The following is a 20361-nucleotide window of genomic DNA, read 5'->3' on the forward strand; positions in this document are numbered from 1 at the left end:
GCCGACTGCTCTCTGTCTGCCGAAGCCGAGCAGGCTCCCGCCCCCTGCAGCACTGCCAAGCCCGTTCCGCTTCCGCCGCAGCGAAGCCGCGCCGCGCCAGGACAGTCGCAGCGCGCGCCCTTTGTCGGCACCCACGCGTCGCCGAGCGCGCGGACCGCAACCGCCAAGCGCGACCCCTGGTACGGAGACGGCTGCTGCTACGCCGGCGCGCGCACACGCGCTCTCGCCTCGCATCGCGCAGCCATGCACATGCACGTTCCGTCCCCACCCCCGCCGCGCCGAGACGCGACACGGGACTGGTGCACTGGTGCTCGACCCCGCCCACCGCTGCGGCCTGCGTCGCATCGCATGCATGCGCCCGCCGGCCGGCCGACGGCTTCCTCCAACGCGCCTCGCGCGGGCGCGGGGTCCGCGTCCGGCCGGCTGCCTGACGGGGGCAGGCCGCCTGCGCGCCGGTTCCGGCGGGCACATGGGAGCATGGGACGGAGGAGCCAGCAGCACGGAGCACGGGCAGAGCGGCGAGTCCGCGCGGAGCCAGCGGGGCTCGCTACGCTCGCTAGCTCTAGCTGGCTGGGCGGTCGGTCGGGCGGCTGTGCTGTCGCATCTGGAGAGGCAAAAGCCAAGGGCTCGCGCGCGGCTGCGGGCGGCGGCGAGCGACCAACGCTTTCGCTGTGGACGCACTGTGCGCGACTGCGCGTAACCCTTCGGGGGTATGCGGACAATGTTGAGGGGTCAAACCCGTCGCTTCCGGTTCCCTGCTTTGTGCCGGCAAGTCGCTGGCCGCTCGGCGCATCAATGTTCCACGGCGGTAGTGCCGCCCGGCATCACACCACCACAACGGCCGGGAGAGCATTCAAAAGGAGCGTCCTTTAAACTGTGGAACCAACTGTGAGTTTTGACCATTTTTATCCACATTCACAAGGAGTACAGCAGACCTATTTGCTGGGCACTCTATCAGAAACGCACGTAGCAAAATCATGTTAAAGGCCACGAAATTCGACTGAACCAAAAAACTTAGCAAGATTTGCAATGGCAAACCACATCTACGGCACCGTCCTCAGTTCGTCAGGAGCCAACATGTTCGTCACAGGACATGCCATGATGACGCCGCAGGTTGGTTGGGACATGGAAGCATGCCACGGGAATCTCTCTCGGCTCCCTTTTGGAATGATTGGGGCCGGGATGCGGGCAGCCCTGCGGCAAAGCTCCCCTCGTATGGGAAGGGGGATGCTTATGATACTCATTGCCATCACGAACAAAGATGCCATGCCATGCAGAGAAAAGCGAAAAAGAACGTGAGGCAATCCGACCTGACCCCTCCCTGAGGCAGCGGTCAAAAGATCTTCCACTGTGTACATAGCCAAGCCAGCGACGACCCCACCGTGATCACAGAACAAACCTGCCTCTGCCTGCGAGTGACCGTACCAGCAAAGACGAGCCATCTCATTTCACGAACCCTTTTCCTTTTCCGTCCAAGTTGCAACAGCCTTGTTGTTTCATGTAACGTTCAAAAGTGAGCCATACTACATTCCAACCAATTTTCCCCAAAAGAAAGGCTCAAAAGAACGCTACCAGCAGCCTACCACCACTACTGAGATTGTGCATCAGCTGTAGACTAATTAAGGCCGATCTTCTACTGCATAGCACTACACCAATCAACATGGCAACTAACCAACCTTGCTACTGCAGCTAATTTAACTAACTTGGTGCTGCCAATCCTGCTTCAGTTTACAAAAACCAGCAATGGCGAGCAAGATTGGGCAGTTACTACTGAGCTCCATCTGGATCAGCTAGGCATCAGCCCAGGCGGCGAAGAAAGGGAGGTGGGAAACGACGTGCTGCGCTGTCGGCGCTGGCATAGGCATCCAGGGGCTCATGGAGGCCAGGCTCACGGCATTCTGCTGCTGCTTGCCGTATAGCATGGCCAGGCCCAGCCTCTCGGGGCTACCCTCCCTGGAGTTGCCTAGGCTTGTCACCAGTGATGAGGAGTTGGAGAAGTTGACGCCACCAGACTTGCCTTGAACGTCAAGGTGGTGATCATGGGCTACACACTCGACGTCAAGCCCAACGATGCCATGCAGTGAGGAGTTAGAGTCACTCATCATGCCCTTCTGGTGATCAACTGCTTCTGGGCAATGCACAGCTTCCTGGGAAGATCCATGGAGCACCATCCTGCAGTTGGCGCTTGGTTCCTCGGTAGGGTTGAGCTCCCTGCCACCAAGTTGTATCACAGGAACGCCGTTCGCCGCCTCGATCACCTTGACCTTGCGTGCTTCCTCCACAGGCAGCAGCGTGCTGCTCTCCAAGATCTTGTCGACATCGTATCTGGTTATGTCGAAGTTCGTCACCGCGTTCAAGCCGCGGAACTTGATGGCAGCTATGTCATAAGCCTCGGCTGCTTCTTCTTGAGTCGCTGCATGTTCAGCAAATGATGCAATAACGAACTTAGCTGTGAGTATGGCCTATGAAAAAACATTCATGTAGAAACTAATTTAGTTTGTGCATTGAAAAACCAAGATAGATCCTAATGTAAAGTGTGATTCCCGATCAGATTACTTTTATGCCGTGATAACATCATATTTTAGTTCAAGTGTTCAATGGAGCATTCAAAACAGTCAACAGGTTGCTTTGGTCAGAGGTCACAGCCTTAGGAAAAGTATAGAAAAGTATAACTATCTGAAAAAGCAAAGAATGATCAAGAAGAATGTGTGTGTACCCCACGGATTAAAGTTGATCGCAAAAGCAAAGCACAAAACCAGCGATTAGCAGTAAAAGTTTAAGTTCCAAGTCTATCTTCTCCGGTAAATGTACTTTGATGCGACAATTAGCATGGTACAGCAGTCGCACCACCAAAGGATTAGCACCAAAAGCTTCTTTTACTTGAGAGGCACATTACTTTGTAGAAGCATTTAGGCCCTACAAATCTACGGTCAAATAGAGATCTTTCTTACTGAAAGTGCCAAGGTATAGATCCTTGTTCCCAGCAACCCTGCCAATCCGAGACTGCCATCTTCCTTGCTGGTGATGCCTGTAATGCAATCAACATGAATATATTGGGATGGTTTCTACATGTGCTTTTGCTGTCTGCGCTAAGAAAGCAAAATGTGCTGGCAAATTCTGCCCAAACAAACCTTGTCACCCCTCGGTAGATGGAGGCACCTCTAGAAAACCCACTGCTTCTCCTGTGATCAGTAACAACTTCAGAAATGCAGGAAGGCAATTTGACTTATAATGCATGCAAAATAGTAAGCACTAACCTTCTCAAGTGCGCAACAAATTCTTGCCTTGTCATGTTTTTCATCTCCTCAAGCTCACCTTGATAGTTTTCTACCTGCCAAAGAAAGTGTGTATTACCTTATTACACAAATAAACATCAAACCTCCGGTTTTCTTGGATGAAACTTCAATATGAACACTTACGGGGAAATTGATATGAGTAGCTGGACCCCAGTATTTCAGAGCAGCAAGATCATAGGCCCTTGCAGCCTTGTCTTCAGTGTCATAACCACCTAATTCACAGAAAAGAAATCACATTTCATATTTCTGGAGCTGGGCGTAGCTGACCGGACAATGAAAGGCATGATCGGGTAAGAAATGTTTTGTTACCTAGATATACTGCAACCAATTGCATTTCAGTCATGACAAACCCCAGAACGACATTTCCAAAAGAAGAGGAATCAAAATGTCAGAAAGAGCTATAACTGCATAAATTTTGCTACATCATTTATTTTGGTTGTCTAGATTTCAACCTTGCCTTCCTTTCCTGGTCTGCCCATCCTTTCTGCAGCTGTTGTCCCAGAGGTGGGCTTCATACCTCCCAGTCCACCTGTGCCTGCTCCAGTGGATCAAACACAAAAAAAACCTTCATCATTCAATATATGAAGCGAGCGCAAAAAAATTAAATTGGTTGCCTAAAAACCAGGCTAAATAATGTGCTCCCAAACAAAAGAGAGGTGCCATAATAATCAGCAGAACTGCAGGGGCACCAGAAGGATCAGAGATCCCAGGCTTTAACATTGTGAAGTGGAACAAACAAATTAGGAACTGTTCTAATAAGATTAAGCATTATAACGATTTGGCGTCAAGCATGAGTTCCTGGCCTACTGAATTTTTAAACAAGGATAGCAGAGCATAACAGAAGTACAGCACAGCCACATCAATGCTGGAGGCTAACAAGGGCAGAACATGAGGCAAATACTCCAAATGAACCAGGAGTAAATTGATTTTCACAAGCCGAGCAATGTGCAAAAATCCGACCAAATGATCAATGCCGCAGAGGAGGAAACAACGTCAGAGTGTGCGCAGAAGAGTTGCGAAGCATACATATGACTCAGAACTAAAAGAGGCAAAGCATTGCCCGTACGAATCCTACTGACGAACAAACGCAACAAGAGATGACAGGAGGAAAAGCGGAGATCTTCGTAAGCAGCTTACCTGGTGACACCCCTGTACCGGGAGGTCCTCTGCCCAAACGTGTCGATGGACTTGCGGTGCACCGGCTGCTTGGTGCCTCCCTTGCCGGTGCCCCTCTTCCTCCCCACGCACTGCTCACCACCGCCATTACTGTGCCCCTGGGCAGCGGCCGCAGAAGCAGCAGCGGCTACAGCGACCATCTGCTGCTGCTGCGGAGCCGCGCTGACGCAGCTGCTGGACTGGGACCCGGGGCTCATCATCGACAGGCTCAGCGGGTGCATCTCCCCGTTGCTGTAGCAAGCGCCGTAGCTCGTCAGGAGGTAGTTCTTGGCCGCGGCCATGGCCTCGTCCATTGGCGCCGACTCTTCTTGCAGCATCTCGGCTTCTGTCAGCGGCTGGAAGGTGTAGGGGACGAGCTGGTGGTGCTGGTACTGGTGGTAATCCCTGCTTGCCACCTCTTCTTGGCCCTGCTGGTGGCTGTAGTATGTGGCCGTTTCTTGGCCACCGCCATTGCCACCACCCAAGAAGTCCTCCAGCTTCGGCGGGGACGATGGCATCGTGCCTACTCCATGCCAAGAAGACCAAAATGTTAGAGATACAGATAATACGATGTAAAGAGAGGGAGGGAGGAGAAGGGCAGTATAGTGACCTTCCATGTTGCAGAGGGAGCCGTCGGACCTGATGGGCAGGGCAGGCAAGTGGGAGTAGTAGACGCCGGCAGAACTGGTGCCATCGCCATACGCGCCGCCCACACAGTAGTAGCCCGGATAGGGCGTGGCCATGGACGAGAAGAGGAAGTTGGAAGTGGCAGCGGCGTTGTTACTGGAAGAGGAGATCGTGGTACTGGAAGGAGGTGGAGCTTGATGAGCAGGAGCGGGCTCAGAAGCGGAGGGCACCTCCAAGGCCGTGTGCGGTGAGAGGGAGAAGCCGAGCCAGTTGCTGCCACCACTGGCCATTTCTCCCATCGACCATGCAAACGCAAGCCCTCGTTGCTCTCGAGCCCTCTCCTTTCCTTTGTGCTGCGCTGCGCCTGCGCTTTGCTTCACTCGTATCGCTAACACTAGTCACTAGCCCAACGCTACCACCACGCTCATGTGAACTGATGAGAGAGACCCGGGTCGTGGAACCGAGCAAAAGGAATGAGGGGGGCCGAAGCAAATTGGTGGATAAGTACCACTCCTAATGCATCTGTAGGCATGTAAATAAGAAATATCTATGGCTTCCTCATACCTATCCGTTCCATAGGTTCTTAGGGATCTGTGACGGGAGACAGATGTTGCCGAGGAGGAGTGTGCGCGCTAGGGCTGCTACTGCTTGTGCACCCTTTATTGAGGCCAGGCCATTAGCCAAGTGCATGTTTGGTTCAGATTAGTCACTGTCACTTTAAGATACAAGTATTAAATATAAATTAAAAAGGTTAATTCATAATATGAATCTATTAAACCTAATTAGTCCATGATTTGCTACCGTAAATATGTGCTAATTATAGATTAATTAAACTTAAGGCCCTGTTTGGGTCCCTTCATTTTGAAGGAATTGGAATCTATTTAATGGAGTAGGCTAATTTATGTTGGAATGTGGCATTCCACAACTTTCCAAAGTTTAGATATAAGCCTATCTTAAATTCATGGGGTGGGAGATGGAAATTGATTCTATAGATTATGGTTATTAGAATGGAATTCAATTCTTATAGCACGCTCTTAGACTCGCTTCTCTATAGTAGAAGTGCAGCATATAAGTATCTCTCCCATATCACCAACTATAATATACAACTATATTCCACATACAATTATATTAGCTTAATTAATTTGTGTCTAAATTATGATTATTAGGATGGAATTCAATTCCAATGATCCAAACGGGGCCTAATAGATTTGTCTCTCGAATTAGCCACAACTTATGTAATTAATTTTATAATTAGTTCACGGGTCCTTCTTAGCCTCCAAACAACGAATAAAAAACTAATTTATAGATTTAAACACCGCTCTAGTCCCATGCTGTCCGAAACTCACTCACACAAAACTACCCCTATAAGGATGCAAGAAATTGAATTGTGAGGTTGCCATGTATGGGATGGGGTGGCCAGCTATTGCCCTCTCCTCATCTCTCTCTATCCCCCCGCCGGTCTGCCATGCATGCTGCTCCTCCCTCCTAGATGTAGCTGGATGCCGCTCAGAGTGGCCGAAACAAGGCGGCTGCTGCCACAGACTTGATGGACGGACACGAGATAGAGAGAGAGAGAGACCGTGTGCCTACTGTATCTAACATACTCCTAGATTCAAAGCGCAGGACAGCTGCACTGCACGCAAAGCGCCAGTCACTTCGCAACAGTACCCGTCCACTGCGCCGCACTGCAGTGTTGCAAATGCCAACGAACCAACCCATGATAAAATCCCTAGTACCACCCCTGTAATACAGAGGAGCTCTGGTATCCAACCTCCCAAGTTAAATTTTAGCAAATCACCAGAAAGAAATTATGCTCCAAACTACTTTATATCTCGATATCTATCTCGCTAGCCATCCTTCCCTTTAGCAAGCCAATTTAGCTCGTCAAAATGTAAGTCCTACGTGTAGTAATTGACCGAACGAAGACAATTTAGCTCGTCAAAATGTAAGTCCTACGTGTAGTAATTGACCGAACGAAGAGTACAAAATAAAGAGGCTGTTGTAGTACAAAATGGAGAGGTTGTTGGAGTAGATGGAGAGTGCAGATTTTTAGAGAGGAAACTAGCCGTTGAGATTTGAAAAGTGGGAAATGGATAGTCTGTTGGAACGAGGCAACTTAATATAGAGATAAATTTTTTTGCCAATTTAAATATTGGATAGAGAGTTCAAAATAAGTAGTACGTTGAAGATGCTCCGAGTGCTCCCTAAAACAAGCTGCTTAACCCCCGACCCGCACAGGATCGAGTCCAGAGAAGTGCCGGGCAAAACGACGCCCTCGCGCTGCAGATGATACCGACGCGTCGGCACGACAATCTCGTCCCCGGCGGTTTCAGGTTCAAGGATTGGCTGCGCCGGAAACTTGCATGCCCCAACGCAAGAAAGCGAGCTCCTGTCACGGCATCGGTTGCAGCCGCACTCCTGTTTTGTTTTCCTGGCCGGCCGGCCGGCCGGTCGGGGGACGTCGGTCAAACGAACACAGGCGAGGGCAAGGCAGCTCCTGCAGGCGGAGAAGGCCTGTGCTGTGTTGGCCGGTGTGTGCTGCGTGGGTCTTGATGGCCTGCCTTGCGTTCATATATGTTCCGGGAATGATGAGCAAGGGGCCCCAGCAAACCCCTGTGGCGTGATAAAAGCCAACCAGGGTGGCTTTTGCACAGCACAGGGCACGGCCCTCTCCTAACATTCTGATTCCATGCAGCTTTTGGTTAGGTTTTAGGAGGGAGATGCCGGAGATCAGAGCACGCAATTGCCAAAAAGAGGAAAGTGCATTTGTCTGGCTCTTTTTTCTTGTTACTATCAACTTCTTTTGGCAAGCGCACCTTTGGATTTGAAGTGAAATGTTAATCAGACGAACCATACGTTGATAACTGTTGCCAAGCAGGCTTAAGCTAGACAAACTTCATCCCTCTTGCGTGGAGTGAAATGCTTCTAAGAGAATTTTTTGGTGTATATTTGTCACTGAGAATTATTGCCAACCAAGCTTAAATTTTTCCTGGAAAATTACTTATATGCCACTAGGTAAAATTTAAATCCCTTGTATGCCATTGTCATCGTCCCTGAAAGGTTCTACTTGTCATAAACATACGGTTGCATACGAGAAAATTCCCCAAGTGTCTTCCTTTTGATTTTAAGGAGAGTCCACTAACCATATATTCTGAACCTCTATGCTTATTAGTTCATCAAGGTTGACGACGTAGAAAGTTAAGTGTAAATAGGCAAAAAGTACCTAATGGAGCAAACAAATGAGGAAAAGAACAAACACCTAGGAACCAACTTAGCACTAAAATATCACATACCAGTATACCATCTTTCCAGGATAAAAAGTCTAATTAGTACTGCAAAAGATATTTGAGGCGCATAGAATGGATATGCAAAAACACAAGGAAAAACAGAGAGAAATCACATGTAAATCTTAAGGTGCGCTTAGTGCAAATTAAAGCGGTTTCAGGCCCACACTAGACACTGTACTTTTTGGAATTTAGTGTGCTCCATTCAGAAATGAATGCTCCTGTTTTGCTATAAGAAGTGGTACCTCATCCAGTTCCTTTCCAGTTCCATAACCATAACTATCCATTCATTTGCATCTCATGCATGGCGAATCACCGGTACTCCTTCGGTTTTTATTCTCATCAGAACCGGTACTCCAATGTTGAAAAGTCCATGGGATATTGGCATTAAACCTCGGTTGCCCTTTCCAGGTATGCACTGCGAGCATGTTTGGCAAGTGGATTACTGTATCATCGTGCTTCCGTAGCTATAAAGCTCTTAAGTACCAAACCAGGCCCACTTCTCTGCCGATCCTAACCACGAGAGAATTTGATTCGTATGCAGAGCTTTTTAGATCATGCCCTGCGTACAACGTACCAGGCCAGCCCCAGCCACCGAGCGAGGGTCCATTGCCAAATCAATTGCGTTTTGCCAAACAAAACAAGGCTGCGCAGCTTCAATTCTGAAGCTGGTCCTACGGCTCTCATTCTTTCTGATCGCAGCAAAAGTTGCTTGCAAGATCGAGCTGGTCCCTTAATGAGGCATGCAACGTCGAGGGGCCCTCGCTCCTCTATGGAAAAAAAAGATATCTCGCAAAGAGGAATGTGCCTAGCTTGTTGCTCCGGCAACTAAGCGGCTTCTAGTTGCAGCAGGGTAATCCAGTTTAAGCATGCACGGGATGGAATAATCTCCCGTGTCCTTTTCCGCGATGATGGTGTTCATTTGGTACTAGCAAATCATCGCTTGCCCATGGCTAGTTGCTGCCGCTTTTGGTTCCTGCCTACCATTGGCCCCATGGCCATGGAACTGACCCTACCAGATGTTCCCCCTTTCCTGCCTTTATCTAGGTTTCCCCATGCCCGACACATCTTTTGTGGATCACGTTAAAACAGCCAGAAATTCTAGTGATTGCGATGGGTCTGTGTCCTTCTGCAAAGTGGTAAATGCATGGGAGTTGGATGGCTCGCTTTCCTCCAAAATTTCAGGCGATCAATTTGAAAGTGCCTAAGTAATCTGTTGAGGTGAGAAAAAAATCTTACGGGCACCAGATGGTTCATTGCAGGTCTAGTTAAAATTAATCAACATTTTGTGACAGTAAGGTCAGGTAACTGATCAAAGAAAAGTGTTGGCATCCATAGTTGCTGCAATGACCAAAAACTTGTTTCCATACAAATTGGTAAGAGACTTACCTGGAGCACATGGGTATGGCACGGGGCATCCGTGACCGTGAGACCAGCTGCTTGGACATTCTGTTGCTGGCGATTCCCCATGCCATGATCCTCTCGTCGATTTGGACCCAAGTCCCTCGTCGATCAGCCCAATCTGGTTCCCAATCGCTCGCCTCCATCGCCCCGAACTTCCGCACGCGGTACGTGTTCTTCCGCAATGTTCAGATCGGGATCCAAGCCGCCCCTCCCGCTTCGCCCGCTGAGGGGGGCGACGATCTGAAGAGCCGCCGCCGCCGCCGCCGCCCCTCGCATTATCATCTCGCGGCGGCGCCGCGGCGGCAATCGCGAGGTGTGCTGCACTGGGGGAATTTTCCGCTTCCACTCTGGAGCAAATCACAGGACAGCAAAAAACCAGTACTCCTTTTCTACAGCCAACAAAGTTTTGTTTTCATTTTCTTTTTATGGCTGATGATGTTCTGTTTAATTTACCATCTTCCGCTCCCCCCCCCCCCCACCCCCCCCGGCCCAAAGGTAATTGTGTTTCATTAACTTAATCATACTTCAGTACTTTTAAGCACGAATGCAATAATACTAGTTTTTTATATAAATCTTATATATTCATAGAGTATTATTCGTTGACTACAAACTTATCCTGATGAAACAAAATATGCCTCACATTTCTGGATGGAGGTGAAAAAAGAAGTACTTGATACATGACAATTATAATTTAAAATCTTATAAAAATAATATATTCCTGAAATATATTTATTTATGTTATATTTATTTTTAAGATCAAATTTGTTTTCATGAAATACTTTTTAATGACTTCAAATATTTTGTTTTAGCTCTAAAATATTTTTTTCTAATGGTTTGCCGCTTGAGAAGTTTTGCTATACTTTTTGTTCATTTCTTCAAAGTTTGGAATAAAATTTATGTTCAATTGCAACATTTTACTTTTATTTAAAATATTTCTTGATGTCTTGTTGTGGGCCTATCTTCACCAGGTAAGTTCCACAAGCACAAAAGAGAAGGGAAAAAGGGGTAGTAGATGTATTAAGGATTATTTGGCTCATTGATGCTTTAAATGGGTCATAGTTAGAAATGGCCCGAAGAGAGTAACAAACAATTCCCCAAGAGTGCAACAAACAATTAAAAGCTGTGAAAATTCATTAAACCTTAATTTAAAGTAAAAAAAAGTTACCAAAGAATTAAAGTACAAATATAACTTCTATTAAGGACATAGTGCCCTTTCACCCAAATTTATCACTTTTCTAAGAATTAAACTAGAACGAATTTGAAGCTCGACTTTTGCAATAAAGTTTATCATTATCACATGAATTGTAGCTGGACTAAGTTCAATCATTCTAACGCTATTTGAAGTATGTTTTTAGGTAATTTTAACCATTTTCAATCATTTGTATATTTTCACATGAGCTGCACCCGAGGCACCCAGGGGGTGTTTGGTAGGGTGTATGGCCTTTGGGCTAGGCCCGTGGGCTGCAAGGTATGCTTGTTATGCTGGACGAGAACACGTGGTTGGACGACACAGTTGCAAAGCATCCTGTAGAGCTTGCATCATGTGGAACGATTAATTTTTTCGTTCCATCTAATGCATGCTTGAAGGCATCATTGCGGTGACCCCCTAGTGAGTGTTTCTTCTCACCAATGAACGCAACGTAAAGAGGATCCCGTGAAAGCATCTAGACCCCTAACTTGTGTTTTGGTAATTAATGACGGCCTTAGTGGACTAACAATTTCTTTGAGAATATGAGCATAGGTTAGTCCCAAAGTTGAAGTGAGCGTCAAAGGACGCTATGGTGATAACTTGGATGGTTTGCATGTTGGAAAGCTCAAGGCAAAGGTATACGATAGGGTTTTCTATTTTACCGGTCAAGAGGTGCTTAGCAGATGTAAATTGACCGGATTAATAGGCTAGATAGCCGTACTATCAAGAGTGGTCAATTTCATTTACTTGACGGTTCTATAGTGCCACTTTGCTCAAACAATTGCATTGCATGCACATGGACTAACATAGTTTGAGAAAGTGAAAGAAATGAGAAGAAAAACATGTTCCAAAAGAGTACTGACTGCATAAAGATGGACGGTCCGACCCAATATAGGCGGACGGTCAGCCTAACTTAGACAGAGACGTGTTTTCAAAGTTAGAGACTGTTTTTGTGAGGTGAACGGTCCGGCCCTATAGGCGGACAATCAGACTAACTTAGACAGAGACATGTTTTCAGAGTTAGAGGCTGTTTTTGTGAGGCAGACGGTCCGGCCCTATATGGGCGGACAGTCCGCCCCCCTGTAACGGTACAGTCTGACACACATTAAATGCTGAAGTAGCTGTTGGACTTGAACGACGGACGGTCCGACCCTCACAGACGGTCCGCCAGTCCCCTGTTTTCATGAGTTTTGAACCTAATAGCTAGCTTTTGGAAGAGGGCCTTTATATACTTCACCCGCGGGGCATGGGTGAGCTCTCTTGGAACTTTGGAAAGCATTTGTGACATCCTTAAGCCTTCTTCCACCTCTCACTCACTCACTTTGCTTAGAGATTGCATTCTTGTGAGATTGAGAGTATCCTAGTGTATTGCATCAAGAGTTTGAGTTTTGTGGCACTAGAGAGTCTTCAAGCAAGTGTTATTGACCTATTACTCTTGGAGGTTGCCGCCTCCTAGACGGCTTGGAGATTGCGGAGCATTGAGCCCTTCAAGGAAGATTGTGAAGGAGCCCCAGTTATTCTTGTGAGGGGTTTGTGCTCACCTCGCCGGAGTGGTGAAGAGCAACACTAGTGGAATCGAGGTTTGGAGAGGTTCTTTGATTCAAGCTAGCTCAAACACCAAGCGGTGTCTTGATAGAGGAGCGGTTGAAGCATTGAATCCACCTCAATGTGGATTAGGGGTGATCGGCAAGTCATCGATACCACGGGAAAAAAATTTCATCTCTTGTGTTCGGTTCTTTCTTTGCTCAATTTCATTATTGCAATTTATTTTGAGCAATTACATTCTTAGAGATTGAATTATTCCTTGTCACCCTAGGTTGCAAACTCTCACATAGCTTTAAAGCAACTAGAAATAGTTTTCATCTTGTGTTACTATTTAAATTTATTTATTGTTGTGATTTTAGTTGAAACCGCCTATTCACCCCCCTCTAGTCGGTATCCTAGATCCTACACCCCGTCCCCACCATCGAAGCTTGTGGACCTCGACCCCACCGCCGGCAGCCACTGCCCGTGGCCCTCCCCACCACTGGCTGCCGGTGTTCGTGGCTCCATTCTCCACCGCCGGCACACACGTGCCCCTCCTGCCCTTCCTCCCCACCATCGGTGCTCGCGGCTCCAGTCCCAACCGTTGTCCACATCACTCACAACTGGTTTGGAGGTGTGGAGATGTGGTCTGGGGTCATGGCAGCGACACCAGCAAGCGGCTGTGTGCCACGACGCGTAGGCTGGTGCTGTAGCCATGATGGCGCGAGGGTTGGGCAAGGGCAAGCGGGCACGAAGCAGTGGGGTAGGCAAGCGACAACGGATGGGACAGTCGAGTGCGGGAGGACGTGGATGAGTGGCCATGGTCGAGCCCTTGCGGCAGCGCGATCGACAAAGAGACAAACGAAGGAGGAGGAAGAATGAGTGGTGGTAATTGTATCTTAGCACCGGCCCACTCCGCGCCGGCCTGTCTACCAGCGCCGGCTCGCTCCGGCCAGCTATCCACCTCACCCGATGACAGGCGGGGCCTACCTGTCATCCGCCACCTTTGGCCAACCGTGCCCGACTCGAACTCGAGTCTGAGCCGGACCGCGTTGCCCCCACGTTGTGGCGCGTACACCTAGGCTGCCTCCCCGAGCCTAAAAAACCCGTCGCCGCCCTCGAAGCCCCCACCAAACCCTAGCGCCCTCGCCTCGTACCCAGCGCCGCCGCCGCCGCCGCCCGAGCTCGAGCCCTACTCGCTAGCCGCCGCCGCCGATCTCCTCTATCACCGTCTTCCCGTCGACCACATCATCAGCCAAAGCACCGCGAGAAGGTGAAGAAGCTTCCTGTGAAGACCCCGTGCACTCGCGTGCCTTTTTCGTGTGCACGGGGTCGCCGTGCCGAGCCGCCTCTTCGAGCCACGTGCCACCATCGCCACCTAAACCACCGCAAGAACACCCTAGTCACGTTCATCATCTCCCTAACTCACTCTTGAGCCAAACACCATCGCGAACGGTGGCCGGATGCTTGTTTTCGAGCTAATTCTGGCAAGGCCGCCGCTCATCGCCACCGTGCGCTGCCACCTCCATCTTGGCCGACCGCCGCCATCCGATCGAGCACCAGCGGCTTAAATCTAATCTGACCGAAGTCAATACCGGTCAACCCCGCCCCTGCTCTATTCTTTTTTCTAAAGAACCCATGTAAAGTTTTACAGTTTTTGCACTCAAGGTTCTACTCACTTCAAAAGTAATTAGATTAGATCATTTTTCTTCTATTTAGACCCCTGCTCTTTTATAAAATCCCACCCGCCATCCTAGATCTGTTCTTTTACGTGTTAGACCTTCTATTTATATGTTTAATTAAATTTTAACCCTCGGTTTCTTTGAAGTTAGGTATTGGAAGTTTAGTTTTCTCGCATTCAAGCCCCTGAACCTTGTTTAGCTCATATCTTTAGCATTTTAAATCCGTTTTAAGCGATTCTTGCGCCTATGAGTTTGTGTTGACGCATAGATTAGTTTTATGATCCTATTTTGCTATGTTGCTACTATTTGCTATAATGTTTTATTATTTTAATTCTTTGTTTGCTTGTACGTACTTGTTTGATGCGCATAGAAGGATCGCCGATCGAGGGATTCGAAGAGCAAGACTTTGAAGACTTTGAGCAGCAAGAGCAAGTTCAGGAAAGCAAGTCATGTACTTGATCATAATTTGATCCTATGTGACCTTTGCTTTTATGTTCAATACATATATGCTATGCACTTTAAGTATATATAGATGATGGGTCCTATTTAAGGTGTGACTAGTTTTATCCCTGCACCTTGATCAATCTGGGTTTACTTTAATGTTGGGTAGTTCTTGCTTAGTTGCTCTAACTGAGTATGGTGGTATTAATGAACCAATGCTTAAACTTGTTTTATTTACGCTATACCTTCCATTAATACAAGATCACCATACTTAATTGAAACATGAACAACCACCCATGAAAATAGTACAACCATAAAAATTACATGGCTCTGATCTTGGCTAATTAATTTGAGACTCTAGTCTGGAGTAATCTAACCGAAAGGGCAAGAGGGGAGGCGTTGATGGGGTATAGCCAGGCCCTCAAGCTGATCTGCTCTATGGTAGCTTAGCAGTCTTGAGAGAAGTTTATGCTCTGCTTCGACCTGAAACCTTAGCGGGTTACTACTTATTAGGTAATTTTTGTAAAAGCTTCGTAGCGTCTCTATGCAATCACACCTTGAAAGTGTGGTATTGCGCTTGGCCCGCACAACATGATTGGGTCTAAAATTCTTTTGAACTTTTACGCGACTTGTGGTGAAAGTGTACAACCTCTGCAGAATGTAAAATTATTATAACAGTCGTGCTCACGATCAAGAGCGGCCTCGACCCTTACATGATTAATTTATCAGAAGTTAAATTAAATTAATATTATTTATTGATGTTATCTTTATTTATGTTCATTCTTAATGTACTTAGTAATTGCTAATAAAACTTGACCAACCAATTAAAATACTGAAATGCTGTTAAACTTTAGCCTATCCTTGAATAGCCTTACACTACACATTTCTCCATGCTTGCAGAGTAACAACCATAAGTGTACTCACCCTTACAAAAATCGCTGCTCAGACCAAGTCAACTTTGAGAAGTTTCCTTAAGACTTTGAAGAGTTCTAAGCGAACGTGTGCCACCAGTCAACTGCTCGTGGAGTCATCGTCATCGTTGGAGTTCCGCTGCTAGAATAAAGACTCGATTCGATATTCGAATTAAAGATTTTCTATCAGATAATTAATTTAATACTCTCTCTTTACGTTTTGGTATTGTATATAATATTTAATGAAGTCATTGTATATGTGAAACTTGATCCCGATGCACATATAATTTATTTATCTGATTTTACCTTTAAAATCAGGTGTGGGAGAAATCAGCGGTTGGATACCGAAGGGTCGAGACTGGTGCTGGAACTTGGATGGCCGAAGGCATATGCCTGAGTGCCTGACCGCCTGCAGCTGCTGAAAGGCAAGCGTGCCGGTTGGTCCGTCCCAGTTGCCAAGCAGGGGCACAGTATGTTCAAGTCAAAGACCACAAGCGCAAGGGATCGCAGTACAAGATTCCGATGGGGTGGAGGTGAAAATGTGAAATCCATCAGATCATCATCAGGGCACCAGGTATATGCCCTGTACCGCTGTACGAAATAGTGAAATACAGCAGCAAGACGAAAAGGCGAACAGGCTGCAAGATCCTTTGTCTCTGTCTCTAGCAAGATGTACGCGCAAGAGTTGAAAATCTTTTGTCCATCGATGCCCGTATATATTTTTCTTGTAGCACATCACGCAGCGATCAGAGGTATCTCCGTGCTGCCGTTCGCATGACGAAGCTTCACTTGCGTGGTTGACCGCTAGTTTACGCGCTCGAGGATTTGGGTTATCATGCAAGCAGCAGCAGCAGCAGCAGTGACAGCTTGTTGATCGTGAAAGTGTCCACAGGTGATGAATCGTGAGACAAAATTGACGTCGCCTGTCACAAGTCAAGACTGAGATAGAGCAGTTTGGTAGACGTGACGGGGCTGAGCGCGGCAGGGGTATTACTAAACTTAATGTCACATCATCATATTCGAAATAACTAAACATGAGCTAATTATAAAACTAATTACATAGACGGAGGCTAATTCCCGAGACGAATCTATTAAGACTAATTAATCCATCATTAGTACATATTTACTGTAGCATCACATTGTCAAATCATAAAGTAATTAGGTGTTGGAGGGAAATATTAACGACATCCTAATGCCGCTTAAAGCAACAGTCATGAAGGCCCAGGCCCACCTGCGGTAATTACGACTACCGTCGACCCAGTAGAGGCAGAGAACATCCCACACCGTCTCGCCCGACCCGGGGCCCCGGGGTCGGACAATCCCGACCCCTCGATGGCGGGACTCCGCCTCGCCCGACCGCGGTCCCAGGGTCGGGAGCGCCCGACCCCTCGCCGCAAGGCTCCGCTTCGCCCGACCCGGAGTCCCGGGGTCGGACGCTCCCGACCCCTTGAAGACTAAACTCCACCTCGCCCGACCCAGGGGACCGGGGTCGGGAGCGCCCGACCCCCACCACAGAAACTCCGCCTCGCCCGACCCTGGGCGTGGGGGTCGGACTCGCTCGGGTCCACAAGACGAATATTCGGCTCGGGCGCGGACTGGAGGATCAGGATGACGATCTCGTGGGTCCCCCTATCGACCTCGCCATAAATGCGCCGCGGCCCTGTCAAGCCAAAAGGGAGCGGCGTCCCCAACGTAATCGGTCCCGAATACCGATGCGCGGCCGTGCGGCGTGAGCTGCAGTGGCCGCGGCTCCTTCTGATTCGCCACAGAGTACTCATGAGCTGCGCCAAACGGCACAGGAGGGCGCATCGCTTGCTCTCGCGCCCCGTGCTCCCAACGGCAGTTTCAGGGATGCGACGTCCGGGTCTTACGGTAATTAGCAGGGCAACAGAATCGGACCTCCTCCCCGGCGAGCACGGATGCCAAGGCTGAGGCTCATCATCACGCTCGACGGCGACGGCGACCAGGGAGATCATCGACAAGATCGGGAAGGAATCGCCCTCCCTCGCCGGACGCGCTGACAGGGATCGGAGGCCGGAGCAAGAGCGGCGGCCTTGGGACCTTCCCCTTGTATTATTTTTCTACTTAGCTTATCCTTTCTACCTCTCCTCCGGACGCCTGGCTCAACTGTAACCCCGAGCTCCTTCTTGCGCTATAAAAGGAGGACCGGGTGTCCTGGGACGGGGGGACTGAGACTCTTTCTCTGAAGCAAACAGTACACACTCACACTCCCTTAGAGCACAAGCATGCTCAAGAGACCTGGGATCAGTTCCCTCTCTCGCCCATCTGTAACCCCTACTACAGAACCCCGCGTGGGTAACACGAGCAGCCTCGATACTGGACGTAGGGCCTCCTTTGCCCGAACCAGTCTAACCCCGTGTCTCCCACGCCACCATCCGAAGCCTCACGCGCATAAAAGAAATCTACTAGTTTAGAGTCTCGATCCGCAAATCTTGACAACAACAGTTGGCGCGTTAGGTAGGGGACCTTTGCGCGTACATCACCGGCTTCAGATGGCCAACCACGACGCCGATTCCAACGACGAGAGTCACCACCCCTCGCACGAGCGCTCCATGGCCGACGTGCGCTCCGAGGGATCCAACGACGACGGCGCCGAAGGGAAGCAGCGCGCTCCCCCACTGCGCGCCGCAGCTACGACTGAGGCCCTTGTCAGGGTCGCCCTTGTCAGTGTCCCGGTGCCCCACCAGGAGGACGAGCACCGCCGCAACGAGGGCGGGGCGCGTTATCGAGCCCGCGACGTCCAGCGGCGCATCTGCGGGGACGAGGGTCATCCCCAACTCTTCGCACGCGCCAGCCAGAATGTCGCCGCTGCGGCAGCCCTACTCCGACGACTCCCCGATCCGGCAACGCCCGAGGAGCGACGGGCCCGCCAGAAGGTACGCGATTTGCTTGAGTGTGCAGCAGTCCAGCAGGCAGAAAGCTCCGCGTCCCGGCGCTGCACACACGGCGCCAGCAGGGTCACACCCTCTGCGCCTATCAAGAGGCGTGGAGGATCTGCCCATCAACCTTCCTCCCATGGGGGAAACCGGGCCTCGCCCATTCGACGGACTCCAACACGTGCGGGCGATGGGGTTTCATCCGTCCCTCGCCGTGTCGGCCCCATCCGCGATGCCCGTGACGCCTTGGACACGCGGAGGCGCTCCCGTGCGGACAGGGAGGATAGAGCCGACCGTGGCTACCGCGTACACCGTGGTGGTCGCCACGACGGTGGAGAAAATCGGAGCCCAAGCCCCAACCCAACGGGGCCCAGGGCCTTCTTCGCACGCATCCTGAACGTGCCGTTCCCAGCGCGCTTCAGACAGCCCACCAATGTGGCCAAATACTCTGGGGAAACGAACCTCGGGCCTTGGCTTAGCGACTACCGGCTTGCCTGTCAGGCCGGTGGAGCGGACGACGACCTGTTCATCATTCGCAACCTCCCACTGTTCTTGGCCGACTCGGCGCGAGCCTAGCTAGAACATGTCCCGTCAGGTCGGATCCGTAACTGGAACGACCTAAGAGAGATCTTTGTAGGGAACTTCCAGGGCACATACAAGCACCACGGGAACTCCTGGGACCTCTGGAGCTACCGCCAGGAGTCGGATGAGACTCTCCGAGGGTACATTCGACGCTTCTCCATGAAGTGCACCGAGCTCTCCAACATCGCCGACGCCGACATCATCGGTGCCTTCCTGGCAGGGACCTCCTGTAGATCTCTTGTCCACGAGCTGGGGCGTGTAGGCCCACAGACCACCAAGGAGCTCCTCGACATCGCCACCGACTTTGCCTCGAACGAAGAGGCCGTCAGGGCAATATTCGATCGCTCCGAGGGCAAGGCAAAGAGGGAGGAGGATGCCGACGAAGGCGCCTTCACTCACCAGAAGAAGAAAAAGGCCGCGGCGGAACCCCGAAGGCTGCGGAGGGGCTCAAGCACGACGACGGATGAGGACGATGACGATGAAGATAAGGACGATGATGAAGAAAGCTCTTCCGCTCTATGAGGAGTGCGCGGCAAACGAAGTATGAGTCGACCACATCTATTGCGACGTCAGGTACATCCCGTCACCTCCGCCTTTCTCCGGAAACCGTACGCACGATCTCTTTTTAACCGTAGAGACCACCGCGCCTCCTATCCCACGAGCTCGGCGTTTTCTGCCGCTTCTACTCCCGGAGGTCATGCGCACAACTTCGTCTGCAAGCGGACCAGGACCCGCTCCGGGTAAAAAAGGGATACAGAGCTGAAAACGCTCTTACGGCCCATTACGGTCCAGGGGTTCGAAGGCTGGCCCTCTAGAGGGTTCGAAAGCTGCCCCAGGACATCCCCCGAGCAAGGGGTGAGAAGGGACGGGTCCGCTAGCGGCCACCACCCAGGCGAGCGAAAGCCAAGGGCGTCCCGACCTCACGTTTGAGCCCGGGCTGGCGTCTAAGTTCATGGTTTTTCCTCGAAGAAAGGCAACGAGCCCCCGAATCCGATCGAACGGACTCGGGAACTATATGAACTGGCCAGCCGGAATCTGGAGTACGCCACTAGCTTGGCCCGAGCCGGACTGTGGCGGATCCACTTCGGATTTGCTTGATTAGTCATGATTAAGCCGCCTGATATGCGACTCTCATGCCTTAATCAAGTAAACACGAAGTGCCGTCGGATTTCATCCGATTTAACCACTTGAACAGGACCAAATAGCAAACTCACACGAACGTGAGCGGTTTCAGAGAAACAACAATTCTACCGAGTTAGCAAAATAACCATTTAGTTTGGCCATAAAATAACATCAGAGTTTACAAGGTTCAGAAGAAAAACAACAGAAGGTAAAACAACGCGCGGAAGCTACTTCCTCGGGGTCGGAT

The 20361-nt window shown here is 49.9% G+C and overlaps 1 protein-coding gene across 3 annotated transcripts; it reads right to left on the bottom strand.

The window, feature by feature from the left end:
* Positions 1–1422: 1422 nt before the first annotated feature.
* On the bottom strand, positions 1423–5617 carry LOC101778390 (AP2-like ethylene-responsive transcription factor ANT). Of its 3 annotated transcripts, none has more exons than XM_022822822.1 (9): positions 5062–5616; positions 4434–4974; positions 3749–3834; positions 3606–3614; positions 3420–3508; positions 3258–3331; positions 3132–3182; positions 2952–3028; positions 1423–2413 (listed from the first exon to the last, which is right to left on the bottom strand). In XM_022822822.1, exons 1-9 carry the CDS (start codon positions 5375–5377, stop codon positions 1791–1793), a joined length of 1866 nt encoding a protein of 621 aa, XP_022678557.1. In that variant the 5' UTR covers positions 5378–5616; the 3' UTR covers positions 1423–1790. The 3 variants fall into 3 exon arrangements, with proteins under 3 accessions (XP_022678557.1, XP_004985124.1, XP_022678556.1); XM_004985067.3 differs by having other exon boundaries at positions 3749–3831; positions 5062–5614; XM_022822821.1 differs by having other exon boundaries at positions 3749–3831; positions 4434–5617.
* Positions 5618–20361: the final 14744 nt, after the last annotated feature.

This window comes from Setaria italica, chromosome IX (genome assembly GCF_000263155.2).
Source record: "Setaria italica strain Yugu1 chromosome IX, Setaria_italica_v2.0, whole genome shotgun sequence".
NCBI classification, from domain to species: Eukaryota; Viridiplantae; Streptophyta; class Magnoliopsida; order Poales; family Poaceae; genus Setaria; species Setaria italica.

Excerpts from the sequence above, each read along its gene's own strand:
- LOC101778390 (XM_022822821.1), bottom strand. The coding sequence starts at position 5,377 with ATGGGAGAAATGGCCAGTGGTGGCAGCAACTGGCTCGGCTTCTCCCTC. Across the intron at positions 3,832-4,433 it reads CGGTACAGGGGTGTCACCAG|GCACAGGTGGACTGGGAGGT; the intron begins GTAAGCTGCTTA and ends CCACTGGAGCAG. Across the intron at positions 3,183-3,257 it reads TTTGTTGCGCACTTGAGAAG|GAGAAGCAGTGGGTTTTCTA; the intron begins GTTAGTGCTTAC and ends TACTGATCACAG.